This window comes from Porites lutea, chromosome 6, assembly GCF_958299795.1.
Source record: "Porites lutea chromosome 6, jaPorLute2.1, whole genome shotgun sequence".
Classification (NCBI taxonomy): domain Eukaryota; kingdom Metazoa; phylum Cnidaria; class Anthozoa; order Scleractinia; family Poritidae; genus Porites; species Porites lutea.
In genome coordinates this window covers 13,924,694-13,946,142 of record NC_133206.1, presented here as the reverse complement: position 1 = coordinate 13,946,142, position 21,449 = coordinate 13,924,694, and the positions used below count along the sequence as shown (strand labels likewise).

The window sequence follows — 21,449 nt, the reverse complement described above, 5'->3', positions numbered from 1 at the left end:
GCAAATAAATAAACTGAAACTGAAAGCGTAAGTCTAGTTATTGTTATTAACCAAACAGCTACCTGCACATTCTTCTTGCCGGCCAGATGGCGATGTTTAGTTGCATTTGGCACGTATCTGCAAACGCTACCACCACACTCACTCCGAGCGATACCTGGTTTCTTGCAGCTATTACCCTTAAACACGCTCTGACATAAAATGAATTGGTTCCACCGCCAAGTCCACTGCAAGCATAGCTCAAGGGTGAGGTCACGATGTAATGATTGCACCATTTCTCGGCTTTGACTCTTAACTCACTCGTTTGAAAGGTGATTTCAGTTATAACTGGTAAAATTTTTATGTTAACGTAACTGAAGATCCAACGAGGAGCGCTGCGTACAGATGGAATATACAAGTGGACACCGTTTACCAAATCGTGAACGATGTTGTTCTGTCCTTCATTGAATTTCCACAAAATAGCAAGGTGACGAGCGGTGGCAATAACGTTCACTCTCCAGTTTGTTTTGACATCATGCACACTGAATTCACGGTTCCAAAATCGAACTTCGTCGATCAAACCAAGATAACCAGGTAAACGAAAGCGTTCACCTGTGTTGGTTTCCAGAGCTGGTATCCACTGACCAACAGAGATAGTGCTTCCTCCCCTCTTAAATACACCGGCAGTCATTGTACGGGTAGCTTGACGAATATTACCTACAGAATTGATATGGTAGAAGTAGATGGCACCGGTGATGTTATTGTAAACGAGGGTTACTTGGTTCCAGTTGTCTATCTCCGCGGATATTCCAGTATCCCAAATCTCCAGCCCAATGCACAATCTTATGGTCACGTTAATAAACATGGTAAATGTCACTGTCTTGCTGTAGGTGAAGAGAACGCCTCCAGGCTTTGAATTTGCAAGCACCTTAAACAGCAGTTCGGTAGTGATAACAGACGAATTTAGTACGTCAGGTATAAGATCGGTAGACACACCAATTCGCTCGAACTTTAAAGCGTATTCCCCACCAGTTACCTGCCGTTGTTCATTGTAAGTTCCGTAGTTATAAATGAAGAGGCTTTCGTCAGTGGAAACTCTCCATGTTTCCTCGAAAGACGCACGATCTGTCAGATTGAAGTCATTCTCCCTGTTGCCATCACAATTTCCACACAATCCATTCGTTTTATAACATAACGACTGATTGACATGACCTGCAATTAAAAGTTCTCTTCCAATTACACGCAGCTGAAATGTGAGATCTTGAATCTCGCTGGAGAGAAGATAAGTCGTTGAAGACGTCTGTTTCAAGAAAAATCCACTGGAAATGTGGAGTCTTGTTGAACTAAATTGTGTCACACTACCATTCACCCAAACAACAGGTCGCTCACTTTCTTCATAAGGAGCATGGAACGTCAGTTTCCATTCAGAAATAAAGGAGAACCCCACCGCGTTTATACAACGCGTTTTGCCATTATGACATGGTATTTGTCTGAACTGTCCTTGAACTCCCGGCCCTCTCATCAACCAAAATTCGCCGACACCAAAAAAGTTAAAGTAAGCGCCGTCAAAGTTGGTATAATGTCCTCCAAAGAAGGCTGAGCATGTTGGTGCCTGGGCCAGTGCAACGGCAACAGAGCAATCAGATCCTGTCCAACCAGGGGTACATTCACTACAGTCATCATTTCCCTGCCAGTTATAAACACATTCACAAGTTCCGTTCTTTACGTTACAGCTTCCGCGTTGGTTGCAGGGGGTATTGCCACCTCCTGGGCATTCATTGGCGCAGTCCTTACCCCAGTACCCTCGTGTGCACACACACAGGCTCGCGTTTTGAATGTCGGGATGTCCAAAGACGCACTTAAAGGAACAATCGGCGCCTATCCACTCCTGGCGAAGGCTGATTGGAATTTGCTGACATAAGTGTTGAGCAGGGGATGAGGGAAGCAGAAGGACATATTGGCAGTAGTCGGCATAAGCATATAGTATGACATAAGCACTGTCTAAGGATCCAGAGGAATGGACATCAGCAAGACACGCTTGATAGTAAAACTGAGGAACGGCTTTCTCTAGTAGCTGCCCACATAGAGTCTTCATTCGAATGTCGTAAATCAGTTCAAAGCAGAGCTTTTTGGCCAAGAATTCGAAAGTAACATTAGTAAACACGACTGTAGGACTAACAACTATTATTGGAAGCACATCTCGAGTGTAGGAGAACTGCCACAAAGGGCGTCTGCTGATCACTTGAGGAAGATAGATACTTGATGAACCGGCTATAAGATTGTTCACCACTCGACCAGCACCCTCGTCAAATTTCCACAGAGCACTCAATGTAGGTAGGTTCCCATTGACAACAGCGAAGAAACTCTGACGGATAAGTACAGTATCCAGCAAAAAGTTCCAGATGCGAACTTCATCTATGCTTCCAAAGAATGGCTGTAGCGGCACACCTGTGATGTGGTGCTGAGTTATGTGCCAGTGACCAAGCCACAAAGTGCCACCCGAGGTAAATAAGTTAGGTCCGACGTACATTTCTCTGCTAAACAGGTCGCCTTGACCGTTAAGTTGATAGTAAGCCAACACCCCTAAAAGAAAAACATCATATTGTTATAACAAAGCTGCTTTGCGTGAGAACAAAACGACAATTAGGCAAGAGAAAAAAGAATTCGATACTCCTATTTTTGTAGTTATATTTACATATAACGCTATTATACACACTGGACAAGCTATCCCCGCTTATTTTGTCGTCCCACTGACACATTTTTACTTTTTGTTTAAAATAAATTAGATCACTTAATCCGGTTGAAACTAATCACTTTTGAAAACCATTTACTATTGTGTGGCAAAGAGCGACTCACCAGAAGAAGAACTGTATGCAATCGATACTTCAGCCCAGATTCTCAAAGGAAGCGTGATTCCCAGGTCATACTCGGTCTTTCCCACATGGATCGTAGCTGCATTTGCATTGTTTACAATGGCAAAGGTAAATTCTTTAGCATAACAGATAATCGTGCCTCCGTAATCATGCACCCTAACAAAAAGTTGCAGAGTAAAGTCTTGCCCTTTTGCAAATGACGTGGGTAAAGTGGTAGACGATGCCAAAGTACCGTTAAACTGCAGCGCATAGCCATTCAGATTAATTTCTCGTCGCTCGCGGTAGCTCGTGTAGCCGAATAAAAACAGTGATTGACTAAAAGAGACCCTCCATTGGGAACTGAAGATGGAAATAATTTCTTGCTGTGAAATGATTTGCTCCGAGTATTTTGCACCTGTGCTGTTTGTAAAATCGTTCTCAATATTCGAGTCGCAAGAGGAACATAGACCAGATGAGACTGTGCAAAACTGCCCCACAGATGTCAATTCAAACGACAGATACCTCTTCCAAACTTTCACTCGGAGCAAAACAGTTCCAGATCCTTTTTTACCTATTTCATAGGTTTTTGGAGCTATTCTCTGAAAACGAAAGTCATTTTCCAGGTCAAGTGTGGTGGTACCTGTCAATTCCCGGTTATACCAGACCAAAGCGTCGCCGTTACCATCATGAGAAGCTCTTATTACAATACTCGATGAGCCGGTTTTTACTGCCACTGACGAAATACAGAACGAGCCATTCATGCAAGGGATTTGGCGAATCTGCGCTGTGAGCTGATTTCTATTTATCAAGTAGAATTCTCCGTAAGTTTGAAACCTATAGCCAGCTCCATCAAACGTTATGTAATGCGCTGCTCCGAAACCTTGACAAGTGTAGTTATCTAAGTTGCTGCCATTTCTTCCGAGTGCCACAGAACAATCAGAACCAATCCACCCTGGGCTGCACAAGCTGCAGTCTTTAGTAATATTTGCTGTAACGGGGCAGCTGCATTTTCCAGTGATGTTATTACACAGTTGTTGGCCGCCGCATGGTGAAAGGTACCCTCCTGGGCATTCCTGTGAGCAGTTTTCACCGTAAAATCCTTTCATGCAAAAGCATCTGTCATTTTGTGGAAACCCAAATCTACAGTATTCAGCACAGTTCAGCCCGTACCACACTGGGAAGTTTTCCGCGGATACCTGACCACACAGTCTTTGAGCGTACCATGTTGAGTGCCGATTGAACAAATGGTAGAAATCTGACACAGCCATGATTGTCGAGTAGGCATAATTAACATAACTGCTTCGCGTTATGGCTGCCACACATGACATATGGTAAAACCAGAACGTTGCGGAACTTAGCATGCTATACTGTGACCCCATAGATGATTGAAAAACAAGATCAAAGCATTTCTCCTCTGCGCTCATCCACTTGTCACCAAATCTAAAACTGTACACGCTTAAAAAGTCAACTGAAAACTGTTGCATGCTAGCTGTGGAAAACACCCACAACGGGCCATGCCAGATACCGGTTTGAAATGTAATGTGAGTGTTGGATACGCAGTCGTATGCCACTGTACCATAACCTTCATTGAATTTCCAAAGGCTAGCAAGGTTTTGGACGGGAGTGTTACAGTCCATGTTTCGTTCAAGGTTGGCCGAAAGTGACAACTGATCAAGCTTTTTGTTCCAGATTCGAAGTTCATCAATTTGGCCAATGAATCCTTCTTTCAGTGGCTTTGTTAGACCAGCAGGTGCTGGCCGGCAGTAGCCCAAGGCCAATATCCCTCCAGGTTGAAACACGTTCTCGTTACTTGGTATGGGAAAGTTTCGGCTGTGCGCGTTTCCAGAACTATTGAAATAGTAGAACTGGAGAATAGAGGTAGATTTTGACCATACCAAAGCAATTTGGCTCCATTTATTCATTTGAATCACTGCTAAAGTGTCAAAGATGGTGTCTTCGTACCGAATTTTTAACTTGCCAGATTCTAGAACAACAGCGAACATTTTGGTGGTTGTATACGAGATAAGAGTTCCATTTTGGCTCTCCGCACGAACCATAAACTCAATAGTGATGTCAGAAGAAGAGAAGCTGAATATTTCTCCAGTGTGTGCACCAGTGTTGTTGACGAATAGTGCGTAGCCTCCACCGGATAACTGTCTTTTTTCCTGGTAGGTGTTAAATTTATAAATGAATAAACTTTTCTTTGCCATCACTTGCCATGTTAGGCCATAAAAGTCATGCAAGTACGATTGTGTGACATTTTGCCTTGTAATTAAGTCACCGTTTCGGCTAGATAGATCATCAAGTGCGTTGTAGTTACAGTTGCCCCAAAGTCCTTGGGTTGCCTGGCAATACGTTTCATTATCAACTCGCATATGGATGTCAAGATATCGGTCATATAAGCGAATGATCAGATGGACGCCATAGACAGAGGAGAGAATGAACTGTAATCGCGACGTGCGTTTGAACGTAAACTTGTGACTATCTGGTCCAAAGTTGAATTCTAGAGAGTACGTCCTTTTCCCGCCCAGGAAGATTACAGGTTCTTCTTTGACTGCAAACCTTCCATGAACCAGTAGAGTGTGTTGTTCTATTCGCACTGCTATTGCGTTGAAGCAAGAGCTTGTTGAATAGCACGTAACCATTCGAGCCTGAACTTCAAAGGACTGGGACAGAATCAAATGGTACTCTCCATTACCCAAAAATCTGTACCCAGCTCCGTCGAGTGTGATAATGTAACCGTGCCCAAATGCTGCTGCGGTTCGATTGTTTGGACTTTGGATGATGACTGAACAGTCTACACCATGCCAACCCGGAGAACATGTGGTGCAGTTTTCGTCTCCTCGCCAGTTCGGATCACATGAGCAGAGGCCCGTAGTTTTGTTGCAGAGCCCATTATTGAAACATGGAGCGTCAGGTCCTCCGGGACAGTCATGCTGACAGGCTTTTCCCCAGTGTCCATCGTGACACGAACATACAAAGGATTCCCTTAAAGTCTGTAACAAAAGGAGAAATTATCTCAGTCGTGCGTGTATGGACATCTGCAGCGAATCATATCGTATTTTATAGACTACGATTGTAACGTTTGCAAAGACTATATCTTATACATTTTGTTGATAAGGTTGATTTTAAACAATAAAAAATTTGAGCTTACGTTCTGAGCCGAAGCGTTTATGTCAGCACATCTCATGGAATGTAGAAGAGATGGGTCCACTACTGCTGCCTGTCTGGTATTGGACACTGAGAATGCTATTACCCAGGCTATTGGGTTGGTGTCTTGCAGTCTATTGAAAGTAAAAACAGAAGCAAATACGTTTTAACGTATAGGCGGAGCTTCAAGATTTAACAACTGCCTATTTCCAGAATGTTGTATAGAAAGGTCCTTTCATCAAACTGCCTTAAAAACGTGACAGACAAGGGTTTCCACTGCACCCTTTGTAACTTAGACTTGATAGTTCATTTTAAAGTTACTTAAAAATATAGAGAATTTTGTGTATTATCAAATCTTGGGTTAAAAAATTAACCCTAAAGATATTTCTGAAGCAGTTATAAATGAACATGCGTTGGAAACTGGACAGTGGAGAAGCTAATCTTCGGCAAGGATCCTATTATCGGAACAGTTATTACAAAGAGCAGCAGCACCGCATTTGTGAGAAAAATATCTCCTGCCATAGTAGTAGGGTGCGCTTCTGCCATTTTATAAACAATTTAATTGCGATGTGGCCCTTAGGCCTCGCTTTCATGCTTACGTCGTAAGTGTGTATAATAATCCATTACAAACGTACAGTGTTTGTGCGAGGCCAAATCAAATAAAATTGTACCTGACTCTAAATGCCTTGTCGTGTCTTCCAGGACTAAACTTGGTCGGTTGTCCGTAATTTTCTGTTTCTAGGGGTACGAGGCTATCAGCTGCATTTTCTAAGCCGGTAACCTTTCGAACAAACCCAGCTAGCCCGCCAGGAACAATCTCTGTATAAGGCCTGGAAAAGAAGTTGTTCGGTCCAACACTGAGGTAGACATTATGGGGATTTCTGTTGTTGTATCCAAACCATGCGAACATTTCGCCTTCACCATCCCTATAAACACAGTTGATGATCGGATCGACTGAATATTTTCCCCAGTCTCCGTCGAGTTTATCACGGTACTGAGCATGCGCAGTAACACAGTAGATATCACATCTCTCCCCTACATGTGTACTGTCGCAGGTTGTACAGGTTGGCAAACCCCAGCCGAGCACACAGTTGTCGCAGGCGGTTCCATTCCAGTAGCCAAGCTTTGAGTCATTATGGCACGTACAAATATCTTCATTTGGACCTGTTCCGTTCCCATGAACACACGCCACGTTACACCCAACTGGCCAGCCAATGACGTTTGCAATACAACTGTCACATTCGGAACCAGTAAACTGCGGAAGACATCGCTCACAGGAATGTCCGTCGAATCCATGGTCACACTTACACGTTGGTAAGTCGCCTTGCAGTGTGCAGTTTCCTCTGTTGCTACACATTGGCTGTCCCGGGCAAACAAACTTACTACAGTCATCACCGTCGAATCCTTGATTGCAAAGACATACAGCCTTGGGCGGAGACCCTTGCTGCACACAGGCACCACGTTCGCTACAGTCCGGTTCGCCTGGACAGTTTAAGGTTTCGCATGTGGAACCTTTCCACCCTCCATCACACTGGCAGCCACTATTATTGCAAAACCCCCGTTTGTTACATTCAATATCACAGGCAAGTCCAGAATAACATGGATCACACTTGCAAATCACGCTGTTAGGTGGATATTCTTGACCATGAAAACACGGAAATTCACACGCAGGACCCATTGTATTATTGGTACAGTTCACACAGATTGGCGGATCAACTCCTTCGTAGCATGTTCCTAGTGTATTACAGTCTGGTACTCCAGGGCAATCAGGAATGTCACAGCCTGGTCCTTTCCATCCATGAAAGCAATCACATTGTTGTGTAACAAGCAAACAAACTCCGTGGCCACTACAATCAATGCCCACACCTGGACAGCCTACAGTTTCACACCTGGGCCCTCTCCAACCACTATTACAAACACATTTGCCCTGATCGCATCTGCCGTGACCGTTGCATTGCGTCCCACAGTCCACCCCGGTGTGACAGCTGTCACATCTACAAGTATCTCCGCTTGATGACTGCACCACGGTGCCATTAATACAGAGTTGATCACATCCTTTTCCCATGTACCCGGGGTCACAAGAGATACAAACTGGAGGATCATTAGAAATTCCGTCACAAACACCATGTCCGTTACAATTTCCACCACCTGCGCAGTTAGGTATGTGACAGCCACTTCCAGACCAACCGGGCCGACAGTAGCAGGTGCCTAAAGCGGCAATACAGGAGCCATGACCCGAGCAGTCAGAGCCCCATCCGGGACACCCTTTAGTATTGCAAGTGGGACCTCGCCAACCTTCAAACCCACAATCGCATTTATCGTTTGTACAGTTGCCACGCCCAAAACACTCTGACTCACACGTTACACCACTGTAGCAACCATCACACTGGCAAAAAAATGAGCCATCGGCCGTTTTCTGAGGTGTTCCATGTTCGCATTTAGTCTCGCAAGCTCGACCCATCCAGCCCTTTTCACAAGAGCAGAAAGAAGTGTAGCCAAATGTTTCGCATTTTCCACGAGCCTTGCACATTGGAGTACCAGGACAGGCGGGTTTCTCACAACCTCGTCCCGCCCAACCTGGATTACAGTCGCATGTCTGGGTAGCACTGTTGCAAGTTCCGCGCCCTGAGCAATCTCTATCGAATAGACCTGGACAGCCTTTCTTTTCGCAGTACTTTCCACGCCAACCTTCAAACCCGCAGTCACAATGATTTTTCAGACATGTCGCATTGGGTCTGTCTGAACAGAACACATCACATTCCAATCCGCTGAAGCACGGATCACAGTCACATACGGCTGGATCATTGACGTTTCGACTTCCATTTACACAGGGAAGTTCACAAGCTCTCCCTGTCCACCCTGCCTGGCAATTATCGCAATAAGGGACCTCAGCTTGAATGCACTGCCCCCGGTTGTTGCAATCAGGATCACCAGGGCAGTCTGTCTGCGCACAGCTTATACCTGTGTCAATGCAAATTCTTGATTAATTTTCATATTTTCAGAAGCCTACACTGCATTTGGAAAGGCAATGAGCCATACCATAAAAGCAACAACAATAAAATGCAAAAAAAAAAATTAGATTCGTGCAGGTGTCTAGCGCCTAGCATATGAGTGGTCGACTGGGTTAATGGAGTTTCTTTTGTTGTTTGGCGAGTACTTTTTCCAAGTACTTAAAAGAGAGGTATAATTCTTTTACATTAAAATTTTTAATGACTATGTATTTACCTTTATACAAGTGTAGTATGATTAATGGGTTAATTAAGCCAGCTTTTAGGAGACCAAAATTTACTTTTGGTATTATGCGCCTTTCTCTTGAAAACAAAACCTTAGACATTTTCATAAGCTCCAAGCAAATGACACGTGCACAGCTTAGCTGAGGTAAACCAAAATCAACTCCATTTTAAAAGGTTCCTGCAACCGCGTAAACTACGTTTAGTATAGAAAATACCGCATTTATAGCAAATAAGATAAAGTCTACATGAGATCCGAATGAGGTTTTCGCCCTTAAAATGCCTTACATGTCAATAAGGTATTAACTGTATTATTTGCTTTAACAATCGGAAAGACGTGTCACCCAGTTAATTGGGACAAACCAAAAAAGTGGTAGAACTTACCAGTCCAGCCTGAATCGCAGATACACGTTTGTGACGCAGGCAAACATTGACCATGTCCGGAGCAGTCTTTCTCACATCCAGGGCATCCTTTTTTCTCACAATATTTACCCCTCCATCCGTTGCATCCGCAGTCACATTTCCCATCAGCGCAAAGTGAGCTGTGATTTGAGCATAACGTGTCACAGGCAGCCCCATTGTAGCACAGATCGCACACGCAAATATGATCACTAGTCGGTGTTCCATGTTTACAAGGCAACTCACAGGCCACACCCATCCATCCTTTAAGACAATTACATTTGGGCGATTCATTGTCTCTTGTAGGTGCGATACAAGTGCCACGACCGTCACAGTCGGGGGTCCCAGGACAGTCTGGAATGTCGCAGGCGGGCCCTCTCCAGGAAGGATCGCACGTGCACTGCAAATTGGCTTTGTTGCAAGTGCCATGGCCACTGCAATCTCTGGGCCATCCAGGGCAGCTTGGGACTTCGCACACGTCGCCCTTGTACCCTTGGAGTTTGTCACAAACGCATGCGTTGTTGACACATTTTCCGTGTAATGAGCATTCACGATTACAACCAGGTCCAGAAAAGCACGGGTGACAAATGCAACCCGAGGCGTTGCCGTAGTTTGTTCCATTTACGCAAGGAAGTTCGCACCTCTCTCCCGCCCATTGTGGTTGGCAGTTACACCTGTAAAAATTGGGTTAATACTATTAACAATGTTAAGCAAGTATTACGCTAAGGAATATTCAGCAATAACGTCGGATCTTGAACAAAAATTGGAAAGCAATGAATCGTTTAAAAAACACTCTCAAGAATCACCTCACTTATCTTGCGATGGTCACATTTCGACCGCGTACTGTTAGTCTTTATCAAGCGATGGTGTCCATCATAACTCATGGTAGGACGACGTCGATTTTTATCGTTCATTGTTCACGCTAGAATCCTTCTCCTTAAGGGCCTTTTGTGGTGTTGATGATGCAAGTTTCCCTTTTGTAAACGGTCACTATCACTTTTAAGACACTTCGAAAATGTTTGACTTAATCGAGAGTGTTTCCATTAAACAAAAGAAGAACGCAACCCAGAGTCGAACCCGGACCTTTCGCATCCTTGGGTGCTTACCATTTGACAGAAAATTTTGGATGGAAGTTAAATGGAAGGTCACTTTTCGAAAATTCCAACCGAAAATTGAGGAGTATCTTTTGAGGTAGTCCGTTCATTCCGGTTTGTACGAGCCAAACGGAATATTGCTTACCAGTTGCCAATTTCTTGGTCCCTTCTCGGTTCCAGACTCACGCTACACAAATTCGCCCCTTTTTTGCATTCAAACCGTAACAGATGTGGTATTTCTGCGGTAAATTTGTAAATCGCTCACCATTATGCTTTCCACACCCCAACCGGATTTTTCTGCCAAGTGGTAAGCACCCCTTATCTCTCTCCCTTACCACTACACTACGACAACGACCCGTCAAACGTCCGACAAATTTAAGTACATAAACTAGCAAACTGTCTTTACTAAGGCTCTGTTTACACGGAGGGAGAGTAACCCTGGTCTCGCACATTTCTTCTTTTCTTAGTTGACGTATTTACAGGGCAGGTAGAGTTACGCTAGCAAGAGGGTTACTCTACCTGCCTTGTAAATGCTCTGCTATGGATAACTCGCCTATGCTTAGAATATTATGCTGAAAGTGTTAGGTCCAGTAATCTTGACAATTTGAACGGAGTTATCTAAGTTCTGAGCTAAATTATAAACATCTGAACAATACACAGTATTTTCTGCATACGATGATAATATTTTCCCGTGTTTACGTGAATTTAACGCGTTACCCATAGAGAACTTCAAGTTTTATTTCAACTCTTGGACGTTACAAAGAATGTGACGCATGACGAAACACGTTAGTAAAGGTGGTAAAGTTGACCCGGGTGATAGGTTTTCCCTACCTGTGAAATTTGCTTGTAAACCAGAGCTAACTTTAACCCGCTTGCTAGGGTATCCCTAGCACAATGGTAACACTCTCTCCTTGTAAACAGGCCCTAACTGATACATTAATAACAGATGACCCTAGCCCCTTCCACAGCTTTTATTCAACTTGGGTTTCAACGTCGTTCTTTCTAAGACTAGCCAAAAAAATATTATTTGCCTTATTATAGTTAATCTAAGGAATATATAACATCTGTCATGACTAAGGGGTTGGTTACCAATAGTGGCATCGACCGTTAAAAATGGCAACGACCGGTTACGAAAGGAAAATTGGGGTCGATGCAAATCGACACAATCGAATTACGAAAACCAGCGGTACGTGGTAGAAATGTCATAAATATCGAAGTGCAAGTAACTAGACAACCGATAAAACAAACCTATTACACACAAACTACGATGAATCGTATTTTTGTTATTCTCTGCAATATTTTGCCACTACTTTAGACAACACTGCTGTAGATACATTATTTGTTATCAGGTCCTCCAAACTAAATCATACCTTCTTGGGTTGGTGTTACTGCAGCTTCCATGGCCGGAACACACTGGTTCTCCTGGACAGTCAGGTGTACTACAGTCATCCCCAGTCCACCCCTGAGCACATATACACTTCTGAGTTTCCGTGTTGCAGAAGCCGTTATTCGGACTTGTACACTGCCTTGGGCACCCTGGCAGCTCGCAGTATTCCCCCATATGAGCACTACCTTGCACCTGAACGCAAACGCATTTGTTGTTGACGCATTCTCCATATCCGGAGCACTCGCTTTGACAACCACTGCCCGTATAACAAGGATCGCAATGGCATATTCCATCTTTAGGTGTACCGTGGACGCAGGGATCATTACAGGCCGCACCCATCCAGCCTGGATCACAGTTTGTGCATGCTGGCGTCACGCGATTAGTTGCGTTGCAATATCCACGACCAAAACAATTTGGAACGCCAGGACAGTCAGGGAGATGACAACCAACACCTGTCCATCCTGGTAAGAAACATGTTTTCATTACATTTGAAAAAAAGATCAATATACCCTTTATTTGACTATATATTTTGCTGAATCCGCGAGCAGGTAAGATCAAGTGAATGATATGTTCTGCTTACCAGAGCGGACAAGATGGGCCTCTCGCCCGCTCAGGATTTTCCGCGTTGGTTCCGCCAGAAGAAGATTCTCTTTTGGCCATAAAATATGTTCTTTATTAATCAACCTTGTTCGGTCAACATGGCTGGGAAACGGCTTTGTCCTTTTTTTAAAAGTTTTTATCGACCTCGACTTGGTCTTGGTCCATGAAAAAGAGGAAAACCTAAAGTCAAGATCCACCCATCTTGACCTAATGCTTGGTCAATAGCGCATACTACTAACTGTTTATTAGGAACAGGTCCAGTGTATTTTATTATTGGCGGAATGAATACAGTGCATGTGTGCAAACCGTTGATAATTAATGACGGATTTTCATCACAACTTAGTGCTTTGCCTGTTAAGGAAAACAATGTACCATATAGTTGTTTTATCTTTTATAGATTAAGCTCTTTTTATTTCATTTACTTGAATTTACAACAGTTAATGAATAGCCAATCCAATGTTGGAAGCTAGTTTTACCTGGTTCACAAATGCACTGATGGTTTGCACTGTCACATTGGCCATTTCCAGTACAGTCCTTTCCATTAGACCCAGGACATCCGGGTACCTCGCATAGAGAGCCCCGCCAGCCAGTAAGTTGATCACATACGCACACATCATTGACGCACTTTCCGTGCCCTGTGCACTCCACATTGCATCCGCGACCAGTGTAACAAGGATCGCAGACGCAGTTTCCACTGTCCATAGGCACTTGCTTTCCATGTGTACAGAGGTCTTCACAAGCTGGGCCCATCCAGCCAGGTGTACAGTTTGTACAAACTGGGGGGTCGGTAGTTACATTACAGTGACCTGACCCAAAAAATAACGACCAGAGTGAGAAAAAGTTTAAAAGTCATTCAAATGGAAGCCACTGGAAAGTACTTTTGCATTACAATGCTTACGATTCTGATTCTGATTGTTATGATTAAGGTGTTTAAATTTTGAGTCGGTGCATGAACCTCTACAGTTTAGCGTATAGAAACGAACGCTGCCAGCGGCACATTCTAAACACACTATAGTAAATCAATTGAGTACTCGAGTGGTAATTTCTATGACGGTTCTTCTTACGTTTGTTCTGGGGATGGTTTTTTTTTATCAATGATCACACAAGTAAAAACTATCTTGGACTACCATTTGCTGATGCAACTTGTGACGTTGGACAAGCTGATTCTTATTTCAAGATAGACAATTCATATAAAAACCATTGTGAGACACTGGGCAACACAAAAAGGTGCTTTAAAGTCTTGTCGACAGTTGAGGTATGAGCAGCGCTTTCATATGATGCAGGGATTCTTTCTTATCGAGTTCTCCAAATGGAACGTTTCCGTAAGGCTTATTCGGCCAGGTTACCAAGGGTAGAGCGTATATTTTCTATAGAAGTACTAGTGACTGTATGAATATGCCAGTCTAGCGCTGACCCCACATTTCGTGTCTCTGCTTTAACGCGTGCCATTTTTATTCATTCTAGATGAACAATTTCTTCAAGGAAAATCTTCTTAATGTGAACATCGACTGATATCTCCCATTTTAATGTCCCACAAAGCGTTTGTTCTTTTAAGTTATGGCTTATTTCGTGGTAAGTTAAATGCTCTTTTTATCCGTGTGCTAACCTTTACAGGTTCTTATAACAGTAGATATTATGTACAGTTTCATAGTTTCATAGCACAGAGTAGATAGTTAGATCCAAATGAATCTTTGCGGAAATCTGATAACAGCAGTTTTGGATATCTATGCCTTACCTCTGTTAGCACAGTTGGGATTCCCTGGGCAGTCAGGAATGTGGCACCCATCGCCGGTCCATCCATTCTTGCAGATACAGGTGTGTGTGGCACTGTTGCATTCTCCGTGTCCGGTGCAATCTCGCCCAATTCCTGGACATCCGGGATTTTCACAGTACGTCCCACGCCATCCTACGTCACACTGGCACGTGCCATTGACTATCTTACCATGTTCTGAACATTCACTATTGCATCCAACACCTACCCAACCGGGCTCGCAAACACAGTTACCGCTGTCCATTGGAATTTGTTCACCGTGGATGCAAGGATCGTTACAAGCCGGACCCATCCAACCCTTACTGCAGTTTTGACATTTTGGGGGGTCTACAAACGCGTTGCATATTCCTCGCCGGAAGCAATCAGGTGATCCTGGGCAGTCGGCAATTTCGCAGCCTTTGCCAGCCCAGCCTTCGTTACAGGTGCATATGTGAGTGGCTGAGTTACATACCCCGTGGCTTGAGCAATCAGAGGTGTCGCCAGGGCAACCAGGATTATCACACAGGTCTCCTCGCCATCCCACGTCACAGACACATTTGTCATTTACTACCTTGCCGTGTTCTGAACACTCGCTGTCGCAACCAATACCTTAAAAATTAACATATAGAGAAAGTTTTAGTAGACGTCGTACAGTTGCCTAATCCGTGTAGTTTTTACGTTAGTTCTTAGGAAAAACATGTTTGCTAAGGATTGTGAAACATAATAAACGTGATACGGCTGTTTGTATATTTTAAATCAAATATTGACAACATCTAGCAAGTGCGTTTTTTCTATCTTCTAACCGCTGTGTGTAATTTTAGAAACTAGTTAAAAGACAAATGCACTAAGAGAAATTTTTGGTCGTTCTCACCAGAGTATCCAGGCCAACATTGACATTGTCCGCTGTTCATAGGCACTTGCTCACCAAACTTACACGGTTCTGCGCATGCCGGTCCCATCCAGCCTTGAATGCAGTTTTGACACTTAGGAGGATCTACAGAAGCGTTACAATAGCCGCGGTTATAGCAATCTGGAGCACCAGGGCAGTCTGGAACATTACATCCTGATCCAGACCAACCAGGGTAGCATGTACATTCATGTGTAGCGCTATTGCAGTCACCGTGACCGGTACAATCTTCTCCAACTCCAGGACAACCAGGTATTTCGCATAGTTCACCTCGCCAGCCTTGGACAGGGTCACAATCGCAAATGCCTGACTGTGAACACTTCCCTCGACCCATGCAGAGAGAATCGCAGCCTTTGCCGGCCCAGCAACGATCGCACTTACAGAATCCACTGTCCGTGGGTTCTTGAACTCCGTGAACGCAAGGATCATTACATGCGAGCCCCATCCATCCAACAGAGCAGTTCACGCACTTTGGATTCGTACCATTTATCACCACACAAATACCTCGGTTATAACAATTCGGTTCACCTTGACAGTCAGGTTGACTGCAATCCTCTCCGCTCCATCCTGGGTTACAGAAGCAAGTGAGAAGAGCACTGTTACAAATGCCTTTCCCTGAGCAATCATTTGGACATTTGGGTACTTCGCAATATTCACCCTTCCATTTGTTTTCACACTCACAAGTGCTGTTATTGCATAAGCCATGGCCTGAGCACAATGAATGACAGTGTTTGCCGATGTAGCACGGATTACACCTGCATTTTCTGCCAATACAAGCCCCATTCCCGGAACATTCATATCTGCAGTCATCACCAGTGTAACATGGGTCACATATGCATTTCCCAGTTATGCTACAGCGTCCATTGCCGTGACAGTCACGCGTTGCGTTACAGGAATGCTCGCATCGATAACCAACATAGCCAGGGTCACAGATACATCCGCCAGAAGATGAACACTGCCCATGACCAAGACACGTGACTGATGCATCACAATTATACGCGCAGTTTACTCCAAAGAAACCAGCATTGCACAAGCATTTTCTTTTTTGAGTCAAGAATATTCCTTGTCCACTACATTGATGACCATCTTTACATATTTTCCCACGTTTCCCCGCTTCGGCATTGACTCCCCCAGATGGGCCCCCGGATTCATCTATGTTGCGGATGATGTCACGCCTAATATGATAGGGGGAGAAGTAACGAAGGTGTCCGCCGCCTCCTCCACCTCCCACGTAATAGTACCTTCCGCTACGTATACAGTCTTTACAGCAGCGGCCAGTTCTATAGCCTCCCACGCCTCCCTTGACAGTGAGATGGCCGTGTCCTGTGTTGAAAAACAAAACGAGTATTAATTTGCCTATAAATTGTAGTGCAGGCGGTAGAACTGCCTAATTGTAGTGCAGGTGGTAGTTGTAGTAGAAAAGGAAGTGTTGGTGGAAGCAAAAGTAAAAGCAGGTTGTAAGGGAACGGTCATATAAGGGGCTGCCCCCCGAGCCAAATGTCAGAATTTGTTAAATAGTGCGTATGCCTCTCGTTACTATGACGTTCTTGATTTGAAACTGAAGATATAATTTACGAAAAACTTTGTACGATTATGTTCTTTTGATTACCTTCCATGTATCTTCCAGCAACCCACACGGTTCCCGCGCTCGCCCCGCCACCACCGCTGTCTCCTCTATCTCCATCCGCTGTGATCCATCCGTCAAGTTCTAACATTTTGTCCACACTGACATATAAGACTCCTCCACCGAAAGCGTTGCTTCTTCCTCCTCCACTTCCTGCCAACACAGCGGTACAAGGTTGTTCATAAGTATTACCTGTAAATAAAGCCAACAGTATAATTAAACTTGCTTTTCAGCAACTCAGGCCCATTCCACACCAGCGAAACATGTATTATACAAACGGGTATAACAAAACAAATTAGAAGGAACAAAGTGAAAGACTGGTTTGACATAAGATTAAGGTAAGCTCTAAGTTGTGCTTTTTCTTTTACCATAACTTCTCTTTTTTTTTAGCGCAAAATTTTGACTTAACAATATCCAGCAAGCGGCATTTATAAAGCAAATAATATTAAACTGTGCTCGATAAAGCTTTTAAATATGTTTAAGCCTTAATGTGAATGAAGCGATTTCTTTTTTGAAGCGTAAAGTTTAGCTAAGTTTCTATATTTTTCGAAAAGATCGCCGAAAAATTGATGGTGTAGAAAATAGACAAGTAGTGTTGATATTCACCCAATTCACCGGTAAGATTGTGCCCACATTATCAAAAATTGGCCATTTATAAAGAGTATGTAGCCGTCGTGTCGAACAAACGGTGCGTAACATACTGCTTTTGAACTGGCATTGAAAATTCTTTTTAACTTGGTAAACCCAGTATCTCAATATTTCTTACTGTGAAGAAAGTAAGTAGAGCGGCCAAAAAACATTTATTGACATTAAAAAAATTACTTATTTAAATTAAGCAGATTTAGATATTCATGGAAACCAACCGACAACAGGTACTGGATAAGAAATCTGGGAAGATGTTTTTAATCAGTTACCTCCGCCATTGGTTTTACACTTATGAGAACAACTAGCCCAGTAGCCGCCACCTCCACGTCCACCGTGACCAGCTCCAGCTTGCCCAGAACAAGATGACGTGCTTCCTGGTCCCTGCTGATTAGGCCACCCAAGTCCTGTCCCATTAGTTGACGCATCAAACTCAATACTGAAGTACTCCGTGTATATATTCACGGCATCAGCTTTTATCGAACCTGTATAATCCAGGACGGTTTGAAGAATATGAAGATGTACTGATTTTGATGACACATTCTGGGTTGAGCTTTGAACCTTGAAAGAGCCCCCAAGAGACACCTGAAGCTTTTTAAGCCAGTAATGACCGACGTATGGTGCGCTGAATGAACTACTGCACTTTACACAACCAGATGATCCTTTTTCGGACACAAGCGCTTGTACGTTTGACGACACCCTTAACTCCTCTACACCATGGACTTTACCGTTGATTGTCAAACCCGGTGAGCCAACTCCACGAAGGGTTGTTCGAGGCGGAAAGAAGATCTCTCCTCCTGTGTCTACCCGGAAGTTAACAGGGGCTTCAGTGCGAATGCTCTGAGTCTCCACGTGTATCCGGGTTTTTGGTGAGGCAATCAACGTGCCTGTCTTGTCGCCTGTGACCTTTCTGCCGTACAGTTCTGCAACTTTTCCAGACACCTTGCAAGTGAAGGTAAGTAAAAACGCGTAAGGGCTAAATACAAACAATTTTCAGTGACCCCTGAATAAAACGTTTGATCCTTGCTGGTTCAGTGACATTCTCAATTAAGTCATGAGGAGAAAATCTGGAAGCAATCAAATATATAAAGGAAACCATGTGGTAACCAGACCTAAGTCCGCTCCTGTCTCAGTCATCTATCACCCTACCTAGAGAGCTAGTGAGTTCTAAACTATGGCTGAATGGTGCTAATCGCGGCAGTGTTAGCTTCGTTGGTTAAGAGCCGGTCTGCAAAGCAGTTTGAGGTTTCGGATTCACTGCCTTTGCCCTCTTAACAGCTTATTTTCGCGCCCCTCGGACGGATGACCATGTTGAGTAGGTGTTGGTATATATACCAAACGTCCGTCTCTTTTGTTTCAAAAAAAAATTAACAGCATCATCAGTATCTTATTAATGAACTCGTGAGTATCGACAAGAGGACGCTATCGATAATAATGCCCCGCTCGAGCTATGGCGATACTTGCAAATGTTTGGGCATAACACCTATAGTAGACTACCATCGCCAATTGTGTAGCACATTTTTCAACACTATAACTTCCGACAAAAATCATAATCTCTTCAACTTATTGCCACCTAGTAACAATCCTAGGCATAGTCTGAGAAACAATCGCGCCTATAACATTCCACATGTTTGTACCAGTAGGGCGAAGAACTCTTTTATGCTTGCAATGACATAACGAATTCCACCTTTTAATTAAGAATCTAGGCCGTTTTTAAACAAATTGTAAATATTTTGCGGTACATAATTTTTTAATTCTGTTATTTTTTAAATTAGTATTTACCATATCAGTGAATAGCAACTTTCACGCGTACTGATTGGCTCCTCTAACTCGGAATATCCTTGGCTATTCACTGTTTTGCGACCAGAGCCAAGCTGGCGTTTAGTTTCGAGACATTTTCGAAAGACGAAATTTGAGCGATAAATGAAGCAGTCGTACAAACAAATACCTACCTACCGACCTACCTATCTATCAATCTAGCAACATGTTTTGGGAATATTTCTGAGTGTTTATCCAGTTTTAGTAGTCATATTTCCAATATTTACTCTTTAATACCTCTTTAATATTTAGTGCTCCATTCCTCACAAGGTGGATTGTCTCAAATACATACATCGTGGTCTTGCTTTCCGCTAGAGTAACCGGCAACAGTGTATTTCTGTTGTTGTTATCAACCTGTATCATTCGGAAAGGTTCCTTGCCAATAGTCACTTTCACGAAAACTGTTCCTGGACTGCCATGGTAACTACTGCGGCTGCTACTAGTGCCTCCAAGGGCAGTCAATATTCCACCGAAGATGAAGGGTTGTGTAAGATGCACAGCAATTCTGCCCCCCGAACCAGCTCCCTTGTAACTAGGACCTGGAACAACATTGTTTTTAATGTAATTAACTGACTGAGTTTGTGCCTCCGATACACCCTTTTGCTTGGGGGAATCATATTTTGTACGCTATAATAACAGAAAAATTTGAGTCTATGAGAATCCCCTGGTAGAACGCGAAAGGTATGCCAAACATTTTAATTTTAAAAGAAGGCCGACGTTTTCATGGTTGACGGTGTAATATGGAAAAGCTTATAGCTTGCCTTCATTTTTGTCTTTCTTTGTTAATCAACGGGCATTTGTTGAGTTATAAACACGTTTGTACGCCAATCTGGCCAGTAGGGCAACTTTTCCAACTTACCAATCGCAGGCTTATCTCAATTTCGTTTGTGTGTGGTATTTGGCTTTACATTTGTTAAGAGTTTGGTCATTTAAAAAACTATCATTTTAAGGTTTCTTTATATTGCATCGTAATTTCCCGTAACCAAAAAGTGCTTGAAAAGGTAATGTTCGATAATATATCTACTGTTCTTAAAAGTACAAACCTCCGTGGCTCGCGATGGTTCCATAACCTTTAAGAAACAAAGTTTTTACGATAATGGCCCCACCGCTGCCTCCACCGGCGTTACTTGACGACGATCCAACGCCATTAGTTCTTATTGTCCCTTCGACTATCACATGACCTCCCGTTTTAATATAAACCAACCCTCCACCAGCGCCGTAACCACCGCCACTTCCGGGTTTATCAGGCCAGTAAACAGAGCCATATTGCGTTCCTGAGGGTGCTCTTCCGCCTGGTGAGGCGTAACTTCCACCTGTATTTCCGGAGCCAGATCCAGGACCCCTTCCAGCTGTGTAACCACCCGCTGTCGCGTCTATCAATCCCCCACTTTCGACAATGACGTAGTCACCTTTCATGGACACGTAATTTGTAACAAGCATGAGTTTTCCGCCTGGCGAAATGTAAAAAAGAAATTGAACTTGAAGCTCAAAGATGCCTTTCATAATGGAAACAACTTACTATGGCTGCCAAAAAGAGTTCGTTTAAGGACAAAGAACACTGTTATCGGAAAGAAAGTTATGCAATTTAATCTTGAATTTCGATAAGATTTGATTTGAAATAATAAGCCTTTATCCTTCGCTCTTCTAGTTTTGTGACCTTTTGTTGAGTTGTCTGGACAACAAAACCTATTGTTGTAAGTATTGAAAAGTAAAGATCCAGCCTTTACACCTATAAGCCCACCAGAAATTTTATTTGTGAATCTGGCATAGTACACACTTACATTCAAATACTTTAACTAACACAAACTATCAGACACTATAATTTCACTGTGAAAACATTATTGAGCAAGCGCTTATATTTCAACTTTAACATCTTTGCGAGTACCACTTAGGAGAGTAATATCTGCACTTCTTTTTTAACTTATTCAATTTAATAACATATCCTCACATAACGCGATCAAATATTGTCGCCGAGAGGATTCTGAAATAGAAAAAGGAAATCTCAAAGATAAACGCCTTG

The 21,449-nt window shown here is 43.3% G+C and overlaps 1 protein-coding gene across 1 annotated transcript in view; it reads right to left on the bottom strand.

The window, feature by feature from the left end:
* Window positions 1-21,449, bottom strand: part of LOC140941905 (uncharacterized) — a 126,090-nt gene that overhangs the window by 9,823 nt on the left and 94,818 nt on the right. The window contains 13 exon segments of the mRNA XM_073390908.1: window positions 63-2,559; window positions 2,833-5,824; window positions 5,983-6,112; window positions 6,650-8,939; window positions 9,593-10,281; window positions 12,072-12,549; window positions 13,165-13,494; window positions 14,424-15,047; window positions 15,310-16,668; window positions 16,955-17,161; window positions 17,884-18,553; window positions 19,667-19,968; window positions 20,473-20,880. Coding sequence (XP_073247009.1) covers window positions 63-2,559; window positions 2,833-5,824; window positions 5,983-6,112; window positions 6,650-8,939; window positions 9,593-10,281; window positions 12,072-12,549; window positions 13,165-13,494; window positions 14,424-15,047; window positions 15,310-16,668; window positions 16,955-17,161; window positions 17,884-18,553; window positions 19,667-19,968; window positions 20,473-20,880 — 12,976 coding nt within the window.